General features: G+C 58.7%; 2 protein-coding genes across 5 annotated transcripts; one reads left to right on the top strand and one right to left on the bottom strand.

The window, feature by feature from the left end:
* Positions 1 to 546: 546 nt before the first annotated feature.
* HDDC3 (HD domain containing 3) lies at positions 547 to 3,665 on the bottom strand. Of its 4 annotated transcripts, XR_016508468.1 has the most exons (6): positions 3,533 to 3,665; positions 3,201 to 3,256; positions 2,855 to 3,095; positions 2,151 to 2,703; positions 1,803 to 1,957; positions 547 to 675 (listed from the first exon to the last, which is right to left on the bottom strand). XR_016508468.1 is itself a non-coding variant. In XM_090263715.1 (4 exons), exons 1-4 carry the CDS (start codon positions 3,642 to 3,644, stop codon positions 2,435 to 2,437), a joined length of 678 nt encoding a protein of 225 aa, XP_090119841.1. In that variant the 5' UTR covers positions 3,645 to 3,665; the 3' UTR covers positions 2,060 to 2,434. The 4 variants fall into 4 exon arrangements, 2 of the variants coding, with proteins under 2 accessions (XP_090119841.1, XP_090119842.1); XR_016508467.1 differs by having other exon boundaries at positions 547 to 1,957; XM_090263715.1 differs by lacking the exons at positions 547 to 675; positions 1,803 to 1,957 and having other exon boundaries at positions 2,060 to 2,703.
* Positions 3,666 to 4,765: 1,100 nt separating this feature from the next.
* On the top strand, positions 4,766 to 16,103 carry UNC45A (unc-45 myosin chaperone A). The gene is made up of 20 exons (XM_090263705.1): positions 4,766 to 4,883; positions 5,112 to 5,273; positions 5,416 to 5,452; positions 5,740 to 5,915; positions 7,516 to 7,608; positions 8,080 to 8,247; positions 8,973 to 9,141; positions 9,419 to 9,589; positions 10,191 to 10,362; positions 10,799 to 11,099; positions 11,872 to 11,966; positions 12,178 to 12,319; positions 12,687 to 12,827; positions 13,013 to 13,140; positions 13,290 to 13,356; positions 13,759 to 13,872; positions 14,113 to 14,228; positions 14,967 to 15,084; positions 15,171 to 15,326; positions 15,476 to 16,103. The coding sequence occupies exons 1-20, from the start codon at positions 4,878 to 4,880 to the stop codon at positions 15,731 to 15,733; spliced, it is 2,790 nt and encodes a 929-aa protein (XP_090119831.1). The 5' UTR covers positions 4,766 to 4,877; the 3' UTR covers positions 15,734 to 16,103.
* The last annotated feature ends 74 nt before the right edge of the window (positions 16,104 to 16,177 follow it).

The following is a 16,177-nucleotide window of genomic DNA, read 5'->3' as shown; positions in this document are numbered from 1 at the left end:
TCAAAACAGTTAAACTACAAAATTACTGCAGAAAATCTAGGATATTTTTATTCCTCCCGCGTGGGAAGATCTATTGTAAACAACATGAAACCTAAAAGGTTTATAATAATGAGGAAAAAGATATGAGGGGAAAGATAGATTTTATCCAGAAACATCCCAAGTTTCTGTATGATGGAAAACAGCAAGGTTAAAACGCAAATGCCTGATCTGGGAGAAAACACTTACAGCACTTCAAAAACTGGTGAGTGCAATTACTTGGCGAGAAAAGCTCACTGAGCAGCTTCCTAAAGCTGCAGGACTGACACAGCGGAGGTCTTCCCGACCACCCAGGGCACGTGGCACCCTGCGCATGTCACAGTGGAAGAAATGAGGTTATCAACGTGCAGGAGGGTCCGTGGAACAGAGCTCCCATGACCTGAGGCTGATGTGGTGATAAACAAAGCCTAACTGTAGCAGGAGGGGGAATGGCAGGTGCCTGGGCAGAACCTATTGAACCAGGCAGGCTCTGGGAGGGGGAGTCAAAGAATGCATCTGAACAGGCAGGCTCCCAGGAGATCCTTTTGCACACTTCACTTGGAAATGGGCCTCCAGTTTTAAGGCAAGCAACAACCTTGACCATGGAGCTCTGGCACGGAGGCCTCACAGTTCTGACAGAATCAAAACTGGTGCCAGGACCTGACACAAAAAGAACAATTTCAACCACGCGAACTGGATAGAATTCTGTTCCTGCACCTCTCCGTCCCCCTAGGAGCATCCCACTTCCTTAGAAGGGAGCGCTGTATGGCTCTAGTAGGAACCATGAAGAGAGAAGCGGAGTCAAATTGGGAGCTGGGTCCTCCGCTGCAGGGTGCGCCTGGCCCAGACAGAGCTCCGATTTGGCTAAAAAGGCCTTAGACTCAGTCCAAATCACTAGCCATTTTGGACCTGATCTTTATGTCCATCCAGTGGTTAGAGTGACATCAATTGTGGCCACTTGTTTGGTTGCAAGGACCAGCAGCCTCACAAAACAGAGCAGCTCCGGTCCTGAATCTGTCACTGTTAGATCTGTTTTATCACGATCAAGTCTTCTCACCGCTCCGAGCTTCTCCGGGGAATCAGAGGAAGCCCTGCACTGTGCTGCCCAGCCCAGGCCAGCCCCTCATCTGGTTATTATAAAGAACATGACACCGTGAGGTTTTTGTGAAACATCAGGCACCTTGGGACAATCCATCTTTTCATTCTGAAGGTACAGGAGGGGTTCATGTTTGTTAAATGTCCTGGAACTTACACTTGAAACCACTTAAAAACTGCAGGCTGATTTTAAGACTTTGGTAAATATTGTTTTAAAAATCCTGTAATCCTGGCCCCCAAAAAACTAATTAAAAAAAAAAAAACCCAAATTCTCCGAAAAGTACCTGCTCCGCCTTTAAGAGGATTACACCGTCTGAACTTTGTGTACGGGCTTATCTGGGACTGTCCTGAAACTCGTTTCCTTTTAAAGTCCTATTTTTGTGGCCCTTTGCCTTTATAATTTTTTTTTTTCTGCATAAACTGCACGGGGCCTTCTTTGGGTGAAAACCACCATGGTGGAGAACAAAGCGGCTGTAACCTAACAATTGACTCATCTCTATGGGGTGTTCCTTTTCAAGGGGGCCGATAACCCTCAGCAGCAGGGACAACACACAGCCAGCTCCCCCAGGCCCCGCCCACCGCCGGGCTATGGACCGGCCACTTCGGGAGCCTCCCAAAGTCCCTGTGGCTTAGCAACCAAAGGATCCTGCAAGGTGACCAGGGTGCGACCCGCGGTGCTCCACCGGGCCTACCATGTCGCTGCTGGGGTCTCTCCCGTGCTCAGCAGGAGCTTCACGGTGGCACTCGCTTCCAATTCATCTGTCACCCAGTGCCACTTTCTTAACGGGGACTGCCGTTTTTTGAGCACCCGTGTCAGGCTCCTTGAGGCGCGTCACGTAATGCAACCCTGAGAATTACACAGCCTTAGTCACCGAGAAGGAAGCCAGGCTCAGAGCCTGGGTCCCACCTACCGGTTCCCCACTCCAGAGGCTGGAGAAGGAGCAGCAACTTAAAGCTTTACCCAAAATGCTTTATTTTCCACAAGGACTAGGAACTGGTGTTTATATAAGCTCAGGTACCTGAGGGACCAGCGACCTCACCTTGCAAAACAGCAAACAGACTCAAGGCCTGAAGGGCAGTGACTGCGTTAGAAGTGGATGGGGGTGTCTGACTCCCACAATCCAGGCGCAGCTTAGTTGGCAGGAGACCTTCCGAGCGAGAAAAGGCAAATGTTTTTCGCCGATGGGCTGAGCGAACCCCGGAGGGAGCAGCAGAGGCGCTGAAAAGCAAAAGCTGGCGTATGACTCCACTCTGGCCTGGGCAAGGCTGGAGGCTCTGCCACCTGATGGCTGGAAGCACTGCTCAGAGTGTCAACCCCCGCTCCTTAAACAGCTGCATAAGAGCCTCCTCCAGCTGCCGGTTTGTCCCCTGAAGGCCCTTCACCACCTGCGCTGCCCACTCGAAGTATTCCTGGACTCGATGTTCGGTCCATCCTGCGTGTGAATGGACAGAAAACTGCTAACGGAACGTGCAGGACAGCACTGGATCCTGCCAACTTCCTGGAAGGCCTGGCACAGGGCCAGGAGATGACTTCTTGATGGTATTTGTCCTGAAAACTTCCCTTTGGCTCAGCTATAGAATTGTATTTCTGCCCTATGAAAGGAGATCAGAGGGATCTAGTAGAATTAGTTTGGAGAATTAACCAAAACTCCAGGCTTTTTTTTCCCCCCAAGGGAAGTGACCAAACCTGCGCCTCCAGAAGGTGGGGCCTCCCCTTTCCCTCAGAGCAGGTGGGGGATCCTACCCTCTGGGGTGCAGCGATTCAGGTCCCTCAGATTGTAGAGCTTGTCCGCCAGCTTCACCAGTTTAGCCCCTGGGCTGCTGCGGGGAGCCTGCTCCACTTGCAGCCTCTTTCTCTCCAGCTTGGGCAGAGTCTTGTCATCTGTTACCTCCTCCACCAGACGCCGCACCTGTGCCCCGAAGTGCAGCTCCACTTCCTCCAGGGTGGTGTCTGTGTCCTCCACTGTGTCATGGAGCAGGGCTGCCTGGGGACAGGTCCCACTCAGCCCTGTGACACCAGCCGAGGGGTGCCCAGAGATGAAGGGGGCCCCTGACCCCACCCCAGCCTCCTGTCAGCGGAGGAGAGTTACCTGTAACACCACAATGTCAGTGACGCCCGCCTCGTGGGTCAGGATGCGAGCCACACCTGGCGGGGCAAAGCAGGAAGTCAGGCCCCAGCGGGGTCCCAGGCCCACGCGCTGTGGGGTCTGCAGAGCCCCGAACTGGGTGACCTTGGGCAAGTCCTTGGCTCTCTTTGGGTGTCAGCCATACATAGGGAACAGTCAAGCCCACCGCCCCGGATTGTTTGAGGCTCAAACACCCACGATGCCTGGCACAAAACTTAGTGCAGAGTAGATGATTGATGAGGTGCACGCCCCCCGCCCCGACGCCGCTGCGGTTGCTCCCTGGGCTGCCTGCCCACCGATAGGGTGGTTGATGTAGGGGGTCCCTTCGGGGTCCTTTCGCCGCTGCCCACGGTGCTTGCGAGCCGCAAAATCCGCAGCCTCCAGCAACTGCGCCGCCTCGGAGCTCATCGCGGTGGGGCGGGAGACTGTTCGAGAAGCCCGGGCCGAGCTCCACAGCACCCCCTGGCGCCGCGGAGGCCCCGGGCATTGTGGAATGCGGTCCGGATGGCAGTTTGTGTGAAGGAGGAAGAGAAGAAAGAAAACAGTGACCTCACAGTGTGGCGAGTCCAAGGCAGAAGGCACAGGTGACTGTTATGGAGGCGGAAGGGCCTAGGCTCAAGGTCAGAGCCAGCCAGCTTCTCCCAGGAGGGGCTCCCCCCCCCCACCCCCCTGAAAATCTCCAACCTGTCGATGCTCTGAAATTTCTCAAAGTGCTTTAAAAATAATTCTCCCTGCAGGGGTGGGCCTGGTTGCCAAGGGAGGGAACCCTCACGTTGGGGCCCACAAGACCCTAGGAAATTGGAGCCTATGCTGGTAACTCGGTTGTAAGCTCCCAGGCACCGGTGATGTTTCTGCAGGAACTGTCTTCTTTGCTCTCGAGCGCTGGGACAAAATTTGCATTTCCTTCTTGTGCCACAGGGCTCCTGCTTCAGTCTCCAGGCACACGCGGTGAGCTCTGGGCTGAGGGGTGTTGCCGCTGCCGTTCTGGAAGCAGACGCCGTCAGGTCTCGGGTAGGCACCAGACAGTGCAGCTGTGCGGCATGAGGGGTGAGAGGGCTTGGAGACGCTACAGGTGCTTTCCCTGTGACATGGGAGCAGCTCGTTGCTAAGTAAACTGCAGACAGGTAGCTTTCTGTGCTTTGGCGGATGAGGGTTCAGGTGGAAAGTCAATGAAGGGACTCGTCCTGGCTTTCGGCTCGTCCCTGGGGGTTGCCACAGCGCACAGGTTAGGGAGGGAAGTTCCTCTGGGGCTTGAAATGCAACAATCAGAATTGCCAGGACTTCCGCGGAAGCCTGAAAGTTCAGGGTGGGTGGAGAGAAACCCCTGGGTCGAAAGACTCGTCGGTTCTTCAGGCTAACGGCTCAACTTCCTTCTCAGCCCTCACTCTGTCCTCCGTCTTCGGCCGCGCGCCCCCTGCAGGTCGCCGTGGGACTAGACGAGGCGCGGTGGGGGCTTCTCTGCGCCTGCGGCCCGGCTGAGCGCCCCGCCCCTGGCCCCGCCCCTGGCCCCGCCCCTGGCCCCGCCCCGCCCGGCCGCCGCGTCTGACGCAGGCGTGGGGCGGGGCAGCCGACGGCGCATTCCGGAGTCCGGACGCAGCCCGCCCCGGAGGTTGCGCCTGTGCGCGCCGGCGCCCCTCAGAGATGACTGTGAGTGGTCCAGCGAGCCCCCAGCCGCGCTCCGTCACCCCCGGGGTGCGCACCTACCGCCCGGCCCCGCCCCCACCTCGCACCGGCTCTGACCGTCCCCGGCCTCCTCCCGCAGTCCTGGCCCGGCGTGGGGCGCAGCCGCGACCCTCAGCCCCCTCATCGCCCCCGCGCCCTGCTCCCGGCTCTGCCCTGAGCCCACCGCCGTGTTCCCCCCGCTTCCCGCCGCAGGCGAGCTCAGCGGAGCAGCTGCGGAAGGACGGCAACGAGCTGTTCAAGTGCGGGGACTACGAGGGCGCCCTGACGGCCTACACGCAGGCCCTGGATCTGGGCGCCGAGGCCGAGGACCAGGCCGTCCTGCACCGGAACCTGGCCGCCTGCCACCTCAAGCTGGTGCGGGAGCCCCTGCCCTCCCCCCGTCCGGACCTTCCCCTTCTCAGGCTGCCCACACCTGTGGGGTGTCTGCTGGGCCTCCAGGTGGCAGGGGACTGGGTGATTCCGGAGACCAGTCAGGCCCCTGTCTTCCCTTTCACAGGAAGATTACAACAAAGCAGAAGCCGAAGCATCCAAAGGTGGGGAACGTGCCCTGTGTGCAGCTGTGCGGCTTCTGTGGTGGGCGAGGATTCCGGGACCCCTGCGCCCTCACGTTCTCCTCCCCCCCCCCTCGAAACACGTCTGCCTTCTTTCCCACTTCCTCGGGCGTTTCCTTTTCTGCAGCTGCCCTCACCTTTTCCGTGGCTGAAGCACTGAACCCCACATCCGCCCCCCCACCTTGCTCTGGCCCTCAAGATCTTTCCCTACTGCTCTTGCCTGGAGACGGTGGCCTCACGGGTGCTGACAGAGTCCCGTTTGTGCTCAGCCATTGAAAAGGACGGTGGGGATGTCAAAGCGCTGTACCGGCGGAGCCAAGCCCTGGAGAAGCTGGGCCGCCTGGACCAGGCTGTCCTTGACCTGCAGAGATGTGTGAGCCTGGAGCCCAAGAACAAAGTGTTCCAGGAGGCCCTGCGTAGCATCGGGGGACAGATTCAGGAGAAGGTATGTGAGGGACTGAGAGAGGGTGTGGCACTGACTGGTGGCAGAGGAACAGCGGTAAATGGGTCTGGGTCGACGGTGTAAACACAGGTCTGCAGAGAGGAGGTATGATGGCACGTGGGCTTCCAGGGTGACGCTCCCCCTCGCCAGCGGGTAGGGGAAAGCAGCCTGAAATAACAGCCAGGGGCTGTTTTCTCGGTGGGGGTCTGTTTGGCAGACATTAAAGTTTGTACATTGTGCTTGAGCGGTGAGGCTGCGGGGCATGGGTCCACGCACGGCTGCTGGAGAGGTACAGGCTTAAAGTTGTAAATGAGCATGTCCTGTGACCCGGTGCGCTTACGTGCCTCCCCTAGGGGAGCCTTGCCCATGTACACAAGCAGGCGTGTGTGTGTATTTCAGCCCTGTTTATCTTAATGAAAAACTGGAACCTGCCTAAATGCCCCCCCATAGGAGATTGGCTGAGTCAGCTGGGTAGTGTCCTTACTGAGGCTCCTGTGTCGTAGTTACGGAGAGTAAGTACATTCACACACATGGGTATGGAAAGCTGATGCTTGTTCAAAGAAAAAGAAAGAAATATACAATAACACGTGCAGTGTGTCATTTACATTAAAGTGATTGTCCCACAGACACGCTCAAGACAATACCATATTTTTTCTGTGCACCCACCTGGGTATGTAAATGTCAAGGAAAGTAATTTAAAAGATGCATCTCAGAATGATAACAGAGCGACCCTGGGGAAAGGAATGGGATGAGGGGGCTTTTAAAGGAGATTTTCCTTAATCTGTTAATTTCGTTTAAAATAAAGAGGCATTGTTTGTGTGGTACGCATATTTAAGCATTACCTTAGGAGAAAAGAATAAGTACTATCATGAACTATAACCAAACTTGAATTAACCAGATAATTTGGGGTTAAAATGCTGACAGTAGAAGTAAGCATCTGGATGGCAGATACTTTATTGCACGGTTGAGACCTGGGAAAGCAAACTCCTCCTCTCAGTGCTGGTTCTGTTAGATTAGCAGGGTCTGCCTAGAGACCTGTGCTGAGAGGATGAGGTAGTGGTGGCCTGGGCCCGGCAGGAGAGTGTGCTGAGATAGACTAGTCATGTCTGCGTGGGTGCAGGAGGGGAGGAGGGTCAGAACGCGGCAGGCCTGTGCCACCATCCATGCCCAGACCATGGTGAGGGCGAGGGCCTGGGATGATCTTGATCATTCAGATTATTTTTAAATAGAGTATACTTAAGAGGAGTGTTGGCAACTGCCTCATGGCCCGCTGGCCCCCTTGCAGGAAGTATAAATGCTGCCACAACATAGAGGCACCGCCGGGAGTGGGCAGCCTTCGGCCAGCAGGATGCCTCCCCTTCTGAATGGCACTGCCTTCAGCATGGGCACTGCCCTGCTGCCCAAGCGGGAAGTTCTGGAGAAGCCGCCAGGCGAGTCTCTTCCTGCCCACAGCAGCTTGGTGCAAGCCCTGAACCCAGACGTCCTCGCCGTGTCTCCCAAAGACAGGAGCCAGGCCCTGGGAGGAGTGGGAGGGAACAAAGAGGGAATGTGTTGTCTCTGGCCAAAGCAGAGATTTGTTCCATGCTTCGTTGGTTTGTCATAGGTGCGATACATGTCTTCGACGGACGCCAAGGTGGAACAGATGTTCCAGATCCTATTGGACCCACAGGAGAAAGGCACCGAGAAGAAGCAGAAGGTGCGGGGCCTGGGCGGAGTGAGGGCTGAGCTTCAGCAGAGCTGCCCGTCCCTAGTGCCCTGCCTGTGTGCTGACATTGGCCCTAGAAGTGCCTGGGGGCCTGGTCTGCTGCATGTCACTCCTCAGATCATGCACCTGGGGTCACAGAGCCTGGGCAGGAGCTCAGAGGGCTTGGGTCCTGAGTGTGTGCGGAGGAGAGGGACTCCCTGTTCACGGAGCGCCTGCTGGCCAGGCCCTGTGGTGACTGGGACACCGATCCTGCTCTTCAGGCTGTCAGGCACTCAGGACCCCGTGCGCTCTGACCATCAGCCCTGAGAGCGGGCTCCTTCCTCTCCTTCCAAAGGGCACTGAAGTGCAGCGAGGTTCAGTTTGCAGCCGAGGTCCCTCAGCTGGGCCAGAGCCCAGGGCCTCTGCCTGCCCGGCCCTGTGTGTGTGTGGCATCCACGTTACCCTGCGCTTCCTCTGACGCAGGCTTCTCAGAACCTGGTGGTGCTGGCCCGGGAGGAGGCTGGAGCTGAGAAGATCTTCCGGAACAATGGGGTCCAGCTCTTGCAGCGCCTGCTGGACACAGGCGAGACCGACCTGATGTTGGCGGCGCTGCGCACGCTGGTCGGCGTCTGCTCTGAGCACCAGTCACGGGTAGGTGGGCTGGAGGGTCAAGTTCCTGCTACAGTCAGTCAGTCCGTCCGTCCTTCCATTCATCCATTCACCCTTCCATCCCTCATCTTACTCCAAGAAGAACCTAAGGCAGAGTACAGGGAGACACGTAACAGGAGAGGAAAAGTTAAAGAGGCTCAAAAAAGACCCACATGATTTGGGATGAACCAGGGCCAGGAAAGGGCAAAGCCACCGCTGACACCTGGGCACTTGCTTCTGAGCATGACCTCGGCATTCTCGCCACTGCACACAGAGATGCCTGGTCACTGGCTCACTCACTGTCACTCACAGCGACCTTGTTGCAGAGAACAGGGCACCTGTCCTCCCCCAACAGTCCCACTGGCTCTTCCCCCAGGAGGGGTCCTCACGGTGTGTGATGGGGCCAGTGGTGTCACCCACACCATCTGTGCCATCGAGACAGTGACGTAACCAGCTGTGAAGGGCTTGACGCTGTGATGACCCTCAGCAGAGACGCTTTAGCAGGAGCGGCCCATGTCCCACCACTTACCCAGGCTGGCTGGACCCAGGGCCCAGGGACGGGGTCCGTGGCTGCTTTTGGAGGAGCTCACAGTTTCCGGCTGGGGCTGTGAAATTCCCTGTGAAAGTTTTTAGGCAAAATCAGCCTCTGGCCTCATTCATGATCCACACTTCAGGGTCCTTGTGGCTGCCCTTCACCACCCACAGGTTCTGTCCCCTCTACCCCCCAGACAGTGGCAACCCTGAGTGTGCTGGGAACTCGGCGACTGGTCTCCGTTCTGGGCATGGAAAACCAGGCCGTGTCACTGGCTGCCTGTCACCTGCTACAGGTGATGTTTGATGCCCTCAAGGAAGGTGTCAAGAAAGGCTTCCGAGGCAAAGAAGGAGACATCATTGTGGGTGAGTGAAAGCAGTCCTGGGGGCCCTAAGGTGTGTCACAGGCGGCGAGGGGTTGAGCCAGCCAGGTCTCTTGGGACCAGACTTGCAGGTGCAGGTTTCTCAGGAATGTGGTTTGGTGACAGTATTTTACTGCAGATTCTAAGTTGTGGGAAAGCTGGGGCCCAGCCCAGAGCTCAGGGTGCAGGTCTCCCTCCCAGTGTCTCTCTGGCCTCTTGGGGAGGTGCAAAGGTCAAACAGGGCTGGGTCACTGTGGAACCTACTAATGTCTTGTTGCCAGATCCTGCCCGTGAGCTAAAGGTCCTCATCAGTAACCTCTTGGAGCTGCTGACTGAGGCGGGGGTCTCGGGCCAAGGCCGAGACCATGCCCTGACCCTCCTGATTAAAGTGGTGCCCCGAAAGTCTTTTAAGGACCCCAACAACAGCCTCACCCTCTGGGTCATTGACCAAGGTAGGTGATAGTGTTTTAGAAAGAGAAAGAGACTGAGTGTACGTGTTGCCTCTTGCTGGGTGGCTGGCCCGCTTGGCCCCAGGGCCGGCCGTGCCGGCCATGTGTCTGCTCTGAGGTGCATCCTGCGGCCCGTGCTGGGTGCTTCAGTGTGAATGGTGCGTGTGCATGCACACGGAGCGGGCTAACTGGAGGCTGGGTCTGCTCTCTGTACCTGAAGGTTTTCGGTGAGCGAGTATTGCATCTGTACTAGGGGAACCTTTTCACGTGTAACGTAGGAATTCCCACCTCCATGCCCCCCTAAAGGACAAAGAAGGGAAGTGTGGCAAGAGCCCCTGCCCCAGCACACCTGTCGGGTGCCCGCCTTCTTGTGTCACCTCCGCGGTCCTGTGAGGTGTGGGTGTCCTCCTCCGTCAGTTATGCACGCACGAGGAACCTCGGAGCCCCAGAGCTCTGGGCCCACAGGCAGGGCCTGCACGCAGACCTCACGGCCGAGGCCCTGGCCGGCCCCAAGGCCGGGCATGCCGCTGTCTGCGCCTGCAGCCTGTCTGGTGGGGGTGGGGCCGGACTTGATATTCTGCTTCTCAGTAGCATGTCTTCTCAGGTTTGAAAAAGATCCTGGAGGTGGGGGGCTCTCTGCAGGAGCCTCCTGGGGAGCTCACGGTGACAGCGAACAGCCGCATGAGTGCCTCCATCCTCCTCAGCAAGCTCTTCGACGACCTCAAGTGTGATGCCGAGAGGGAGAATTTCCACCGACTCTGCGAAAACTACATCAGGCAAGCGGGTTGGCCCATCGCCAGCCGCGCACTGCTCGGGGAGGGCTGGCCACAGGGCCCCTTGTCTTCCTGCAGGGGCCCTCTTTCTCAGTCCCCTGCAATGCCACACCCAGCGCAGACTCTGCCCACTGGGCACTTGCTGGGTCTGAGCATGGCAGTGCAACATGACAGCCCTGCTCCTGAGGGGCTTCTGCCTGGGAGGGGGCTGAGGACAGACAGAGCATGCAGTGAGCAGGGCAGTTCCCGGCCTACTAAGTGCAGAGAGAAGATGAGCAGTGGTGTGTGGTCAGGGGAGGCTCGACACCTGGAGGAGGAGCGTCGGCACTGCATTCTGGGGAAGCGGCCCCCAGGGAGTGCAGATGCCTGGCCAGTGGGAGGGAAGCAGGCTCCCTTTATGCTGGCCCTGGTGTGACAGCCATCACTCTGTGCCCCTCAGGAGCTGGTTTGAGGGCCATGGGCTGGCTGGGAAGCTGCGGGCCATCCAGACGGTGTCCTGCCTCCTGCAGGGCCCGTGTGACGCCGGCAACCGGGCCCTGGAGCTAAGTGGCGTCATGGAGAGCGTGATCGCTCTGTGTGCGTCAGAGCGGGAGGAGGAGCAGCTGGTGGCCGTGGAGGCCCTGATCCACGCGGCCGGCAAGGCCAAGCGGGCCTCGTTCATCACGGCCAACGGCGTGTCACTGCTGAAGGACCTGTACAAGCGCAGTGAGAAGGACAGCATTCGCATCCGGGCGCTGGTGGTGAGCTGGGTGGGCCTGGGTGTGGCACGCAGGCCGACGGGCAGGGCTCCCGGGCTGGCTGGGGTCTGCTCCAGCACACACCAGGGGAAAGTACGGGATGTGCAGGGCCTTATCCGGGCCAGAGGCACGGGTCCTGTCAGGGTCAAGCACAGAGAGGAGCCCTGACAATGCAGGCCTCACGTGCTGCCCCCTGGAGGCGCTGGAGGAAGTAGGGGGAGGTGAGGAGGAGTTTTGAGGACATGCTAGGCCAGGTTGGCCAGAAGGGAAAAAGCAGGGCCTGGAGCTGGAGGTTTGGGGTTCCTCCAGCCTGCGTGAGCCTGCTGCAGCCACGCACCTTGGGGAGTTTGGTCTTTCCCCGGGGGCACTTAGTCCTGGCTTTCTTCATCCCATAAGGATCTTGACTCTGGCCAGGGGACCTGTCTTGTCCCCACACACACCTTAGCTCTATCTGTAAAGAGACTTTTTTTTTTTTTTTTTTTTTTTTTTAATCATATGATGTGGAAAGTAAGAGCAAATCCCAGGACAGATCAGGAGTGGTTGGGGGCCAAGGGCATCACAGGCCCAGTATGTCAGCCTAACCAGGTGCGGTGTCATGCGGCCATCCCAGTGTGGCATTTTGCTGCCAAGTGCGCTAGGTGGCAGCCTGGCAGAGGGTGCATGGCCTGCAGAGAGCCTGGCAGAGTGCCCGCGAGGGAGCCCACGCCCAGTGAGCAGGAGCCCGGCTCTGTGTTGTCCCCGGAAGCCAACAGCTGGCTCTCGCTTCTTCCCCCAGGGACTCTGTAAGCTTGGCTCAGCCGGAGGGACCGACTTCAGCATGAAGCAGTTTGCTGAGGGCTCCACTCTCAAACTGGCCAAGCAATGTCGGAAGTGAGTCAGTTGGCATTGCTGTGGCTCCCCACCTCAGCTTGACCTCAGGAGGGGAGGGTGGGGTCTCCTCACTGCCCTGCGCCCCCCAGGCAGACCCTCCTGGTCCTGCCATGTGAATGGCTTCCCTGTTCAGAGCCGATCAAGCCCCTAGCGTTGCCCTGACTCTGGTCTGCCCCTTCTCGCCCCCATCCGCTACCCTGCTTGTCCCCAGGTGGCTGTGCAATGACCAGATTGATGCGGGCACTCGGCGCTGGGCAGTGGAGGGCCTGGCCTACCTCACCTTTGATGCTGACGTGAAGGAGGAGTTTGCGGAGGACGAGGCTGCCCTGAAGGCTCTGTTCCAGCTCAGTCGGGTATCCATGGGTTCCGCGGTCACCGGGAACACTGCTAGTTGAGAGCCCACCAGGCTTTCCTGGCAGGCCTTGGCCCATGGTTTTCGTGCCCCCGGGAAGGAGGGCTGGTGGCCCAAGTGGGCGCGCTGTGTGGCGTGGGCATACTGGCCACAGCAGCAGTGTTGGAAAGGATGGTCTCTGGAGGAGTTGGGGGGTCAAGTGTGTGAAGCTCCTAAAGTCTGGGGCCAGGCTGGGACCTGGAGGTGTTTCCAGGTTTATCCTGGTGCCCAAGCGGTGCAGCCAGGGGTCGAATTGGAGGCCTGGGTTGCATTGATTTCATGCCACCCTGCCCCTGGGGCGGCCCCTGACTGCCTTCTGCTCCTGGCAGTCCGAGGAGAGGTCAGTGCTCTTCGCAGTGGCCTCCGCGCTGGTGAACTGCACCAACAGCTACGACTACGAGGAGCCCGACCCCAAGATGGTGGAGCTGGCCAAGTACGCCAAGCAGCACGTGCCCGAGCAGCACCCCAAGGTGAGGGGCTGTGTAGCGGGCATAAGGGTTTCCACATCATTGGGACCCGTTGGTCTTGGGCATCCAGAGCAGGCAAGTCTGTCATTTAAGTGGGTTTCTTCCCATTTGTTTTCATGTTCATCACTTTGTGCTGTGAGGAGGGTCCCCTTGCCCTGTCTAGTGAGCTAAGCTGCCTCCTCCCCCAGGACAAACCGAGTTTTGTGCGGGCTCGAGTAAAGAAGCTGCTGGCAGCGGGCGTGGTGTCGGCCATGACGTGCATGGTGAGGACCGAGAGCCCCGTGCTGACGAACTCCTGCAGAGAGCTGCTGTCCCGGTGAGCCTGTGGCCTGGGCCTCGAGGCTGCCGCTCTGATCCCGAGGGATCAGGGCCGCTGCTTGGCTGCCTGCCTTCCCCGAGCCCAGGGTGGCATGTTTGCCAGCTGGAGCCCTGGGCCCGCCCACCACTGCCGCCTTCTCCCCGCAGGGTCTTCCTGGCTTTGGTGGAAGAGGCGGAGGACCGCGGCACCGTGGTTGCTCAGGGAGGGGGCAAGGTGAGCTGTTTACAGACTCCTTCCTGGTCTATAAAGCACAATTCAGTGACTGGCGTTAGATGTGGAACAGAAAAGCTCTGTTCATGGCCAGGAAGTCTCTCTTGCTGCCGAGTGAGCAATGCTGAAGGGGGCAGGCTCCTGTTCAGGTCCTGAGTCCTCCTTTCCCTGTATCTCACCTCCATAGTCCAGTGCCCAGCACACCCCGTGCCTAGCCCTTGAATGGTGTTTTAGGAAGTATTTGGGTAGCGTAATGGGAGCCCTCAGAGAGGGGACGAGGGTCTGAGCCCCCCTGACCTGCAAGCCTTGGGGGAGAGGAGAACGGTGAGGGTGGCGGTTAGTGCCTGATAGATTGGGCCTTATATTCCCGGCACATTTTGATCACCGAAGGGCTTGTCCCTGTAGGCTTTGCTCCCACTGGCCCTGGAAGGCACTGACGTGGGGCAGACAAAGGCAGCTCAGGCTCTCGCGAAGCTCACCATCACTTCCAACCCAGAGATGACGTTCCCTGGAGAGCGGGTTTGTGTCATGTCTTCTGGCCCCCACCCTGGCTTCTCTACCACCCACTTAATGGGCCCTGATGGCCTCTGACTGGGGCTTTGGCTCCTTCTTAGGACCAACAGGAAGTGGCAGCTTTGCTGAGCTCCTGGAGGGGGAAGGCAGCCTTCTGTTGGTGGGGGCGGGGGCACCACCTGCAGGGTCAGTGGGGTTGGTAGGAGCTGGGACATGTAGCCCTGACAGGTGGGGTGCATATCGCAGATCTATGAAGTGGTCCGGCCCCTTGTCTCCCTGTTGCACCTCAACTGCTCAGGGCTGCAGAACTTCGAGGCGCTCATGGCTCTGACGAACCTGGCAGGGATCAGTGAGAGGCTCCGGTAAGGTTCCTTGGGATGTGAGGCCTGGGCGAGGTATCAAAGCTTAGATTATCCCCAGTGAAGTACTTTACAGTGTGGAGAGCACTCTTTGGTCATTGCTCTATTTGGGATCCCTCTGCATCATACAGCTGAGGGGACAGTTCCACGAGGACAAGGCACTCAGCCATACAGTGCAGGCTTGGAGTCAGAGGGCCTGGGCTCGAGTCCTGCAAGTTCCTCACTGTCACCATGCCTCCATATTCCCTCTGTGAAATAGAATTGTGCTGAGAATTAAATGAGAAAATACATGTAGAAGCATTTAGTACGAAGTTGCCTGGCTCCCAGCAGTGTGCCCAGTCAGAATGTATTAGCTGTTACCACTAATTGTGACCGTGACTACATGATTCACTCCTCGACCTTGGCTTCCTCATCTGTAAAGTAGTCACAATAATCATACCTGCACATTCAGCCTGGGTGTGGGGAACCTGAAGTCAGACAGCCTGAGTGCTGGCTCAGATAAGTGCTCAGATGGAAGGTGTTAGCTTCGCCATCACCACCACCCTCATCTGAACTAGTCCAGAGCATTTTCCATGGTCCCATGTCACCTCCTGGGCCTGGTTAGAAGGCGGGAAACCACTACAATTCACACCTGGTGCAGGAGGGTCTTTGGATATCGTCCAGGGCTGGATTGTTTGGGGACACAATGGTGGAGGCTCTGATGGTGGCAACCCCCCCCCCCCCACCACCTTGGTTCTGCAGGCAGAAGATCCTGAAGGAGAAGGCTGTGCCCATGATTGAGGGCTACATGTTTGAGGATCACGAGATGATCCGCCGGGCAGCCACGGAGTGCATGTGTAACCTGGCCATGAGCAAGGAGGTGAGGGCTGATCCAGGTAGTCCCGTGGGCTGGCATGCTGGGTGGGCTGTGCCCCAGCTGACTTGGTCGCCCTCGTCTGGCCACAGGTGCAGGACCTCTTTGAAGCCGAGGGCAATGACCGGCTGAAGCTGCTGGTGCTGTACAGTGGGGAGGACGACGAGCTGCTGCGGCGGGCGGCCGCCGGGGGCCTGGCCATGCTCACCTCCATGCGGCCCTCTCTGTGCAGCCGCATCCCCGAAGTGGTCAGTGCCTTGTCTCTGCAGGGGAAGGGAGGTGGGCCAGGACCCCCCAACATGGTGGCTGTTGGGGGGGTATTTTCAGGGCAGGGCACTGTGGCCCCTGCCAGGGTTCAGCCTGTGGCTGCATGTTCACCCTGCCCTGTTTCCTACAGACCACACACTGGCTAGAGATCCTGCAGGCTCTGCTGCTTAGCCCCAACCAGGAGCTGCAGCACCGGGGTGCTGTGGTGGCACTGAACATGGTGGAGGCCTCGCGAGAGACTGCCCGCGCCCTGATGGAGAGCGTGGTGCTGGAGATCCTGTCGGTGCTGGCCAAGGGCGAGGAGGGCCCTGTCAGGAGGGCGGCTGTGGCCTGCCTGGGGAAGGCGGTGGGATATGGGCTCATCAAGCCCAGCGGGGACGGAGAGTGACGGCTGTCTCACGCACACTGCGCGTCGCAGCGCAGGAATGGGGGTGCGCGGCTTTGGCTGCCAGGGGTGGGCAGCTGAGCCGTCCGGCCGGCCGCGCCTCCACAGCCGCCCTTTGATGTCCTGTGTCCCGAGTCAGGGGCCGGGCTCACCACAGCGCTGCTGTGCCAGCACTGCCTGAGCCTCGCGCTGCAGGGCTTGTCCTGCGCTACTGCAGACGGCTGGGAAGGGGGGCGCCTCCGCACTCAGCCCCGGGGTTCCCGCACGGGTGGGGGGGGGGGGCACGTCAAGCAGCGTCACCAGCAGAGAGCATCACTCGAGCCTACTAGCACGGCTGCCCCTGATCCTCTTAATAAAAAGTGTGTGGAACTCAGACGTGCGCCCTGGCTGTGGCCTGGAGAAACTGGCCGGGGTCAGCCCCGGAGCGGGAGCTGGGCGGGCCGGCGC

The sequence above is a fragment of the Furipterus horrens genome, unplaced genomic scaffold (genome assembly GCF_987537825.1).
Source record: "Furipterus horrens unplaced genomic scaffold, mFurHor1.1.pri manual_scaffold_16, whole genome shotgun sequence".
NCBI classification, from domain to species: domain Eukaryota; kingdom Metazoa; phylum Chordata; class Mammalia; order Chiroptera; family Furipteridae; genus Furipterus; species Furipterus horrens.
Note: the sequence above shows the minus strand (reverse complement) of the source record. Positions and strands in the feature narration are given on the sequence as shown.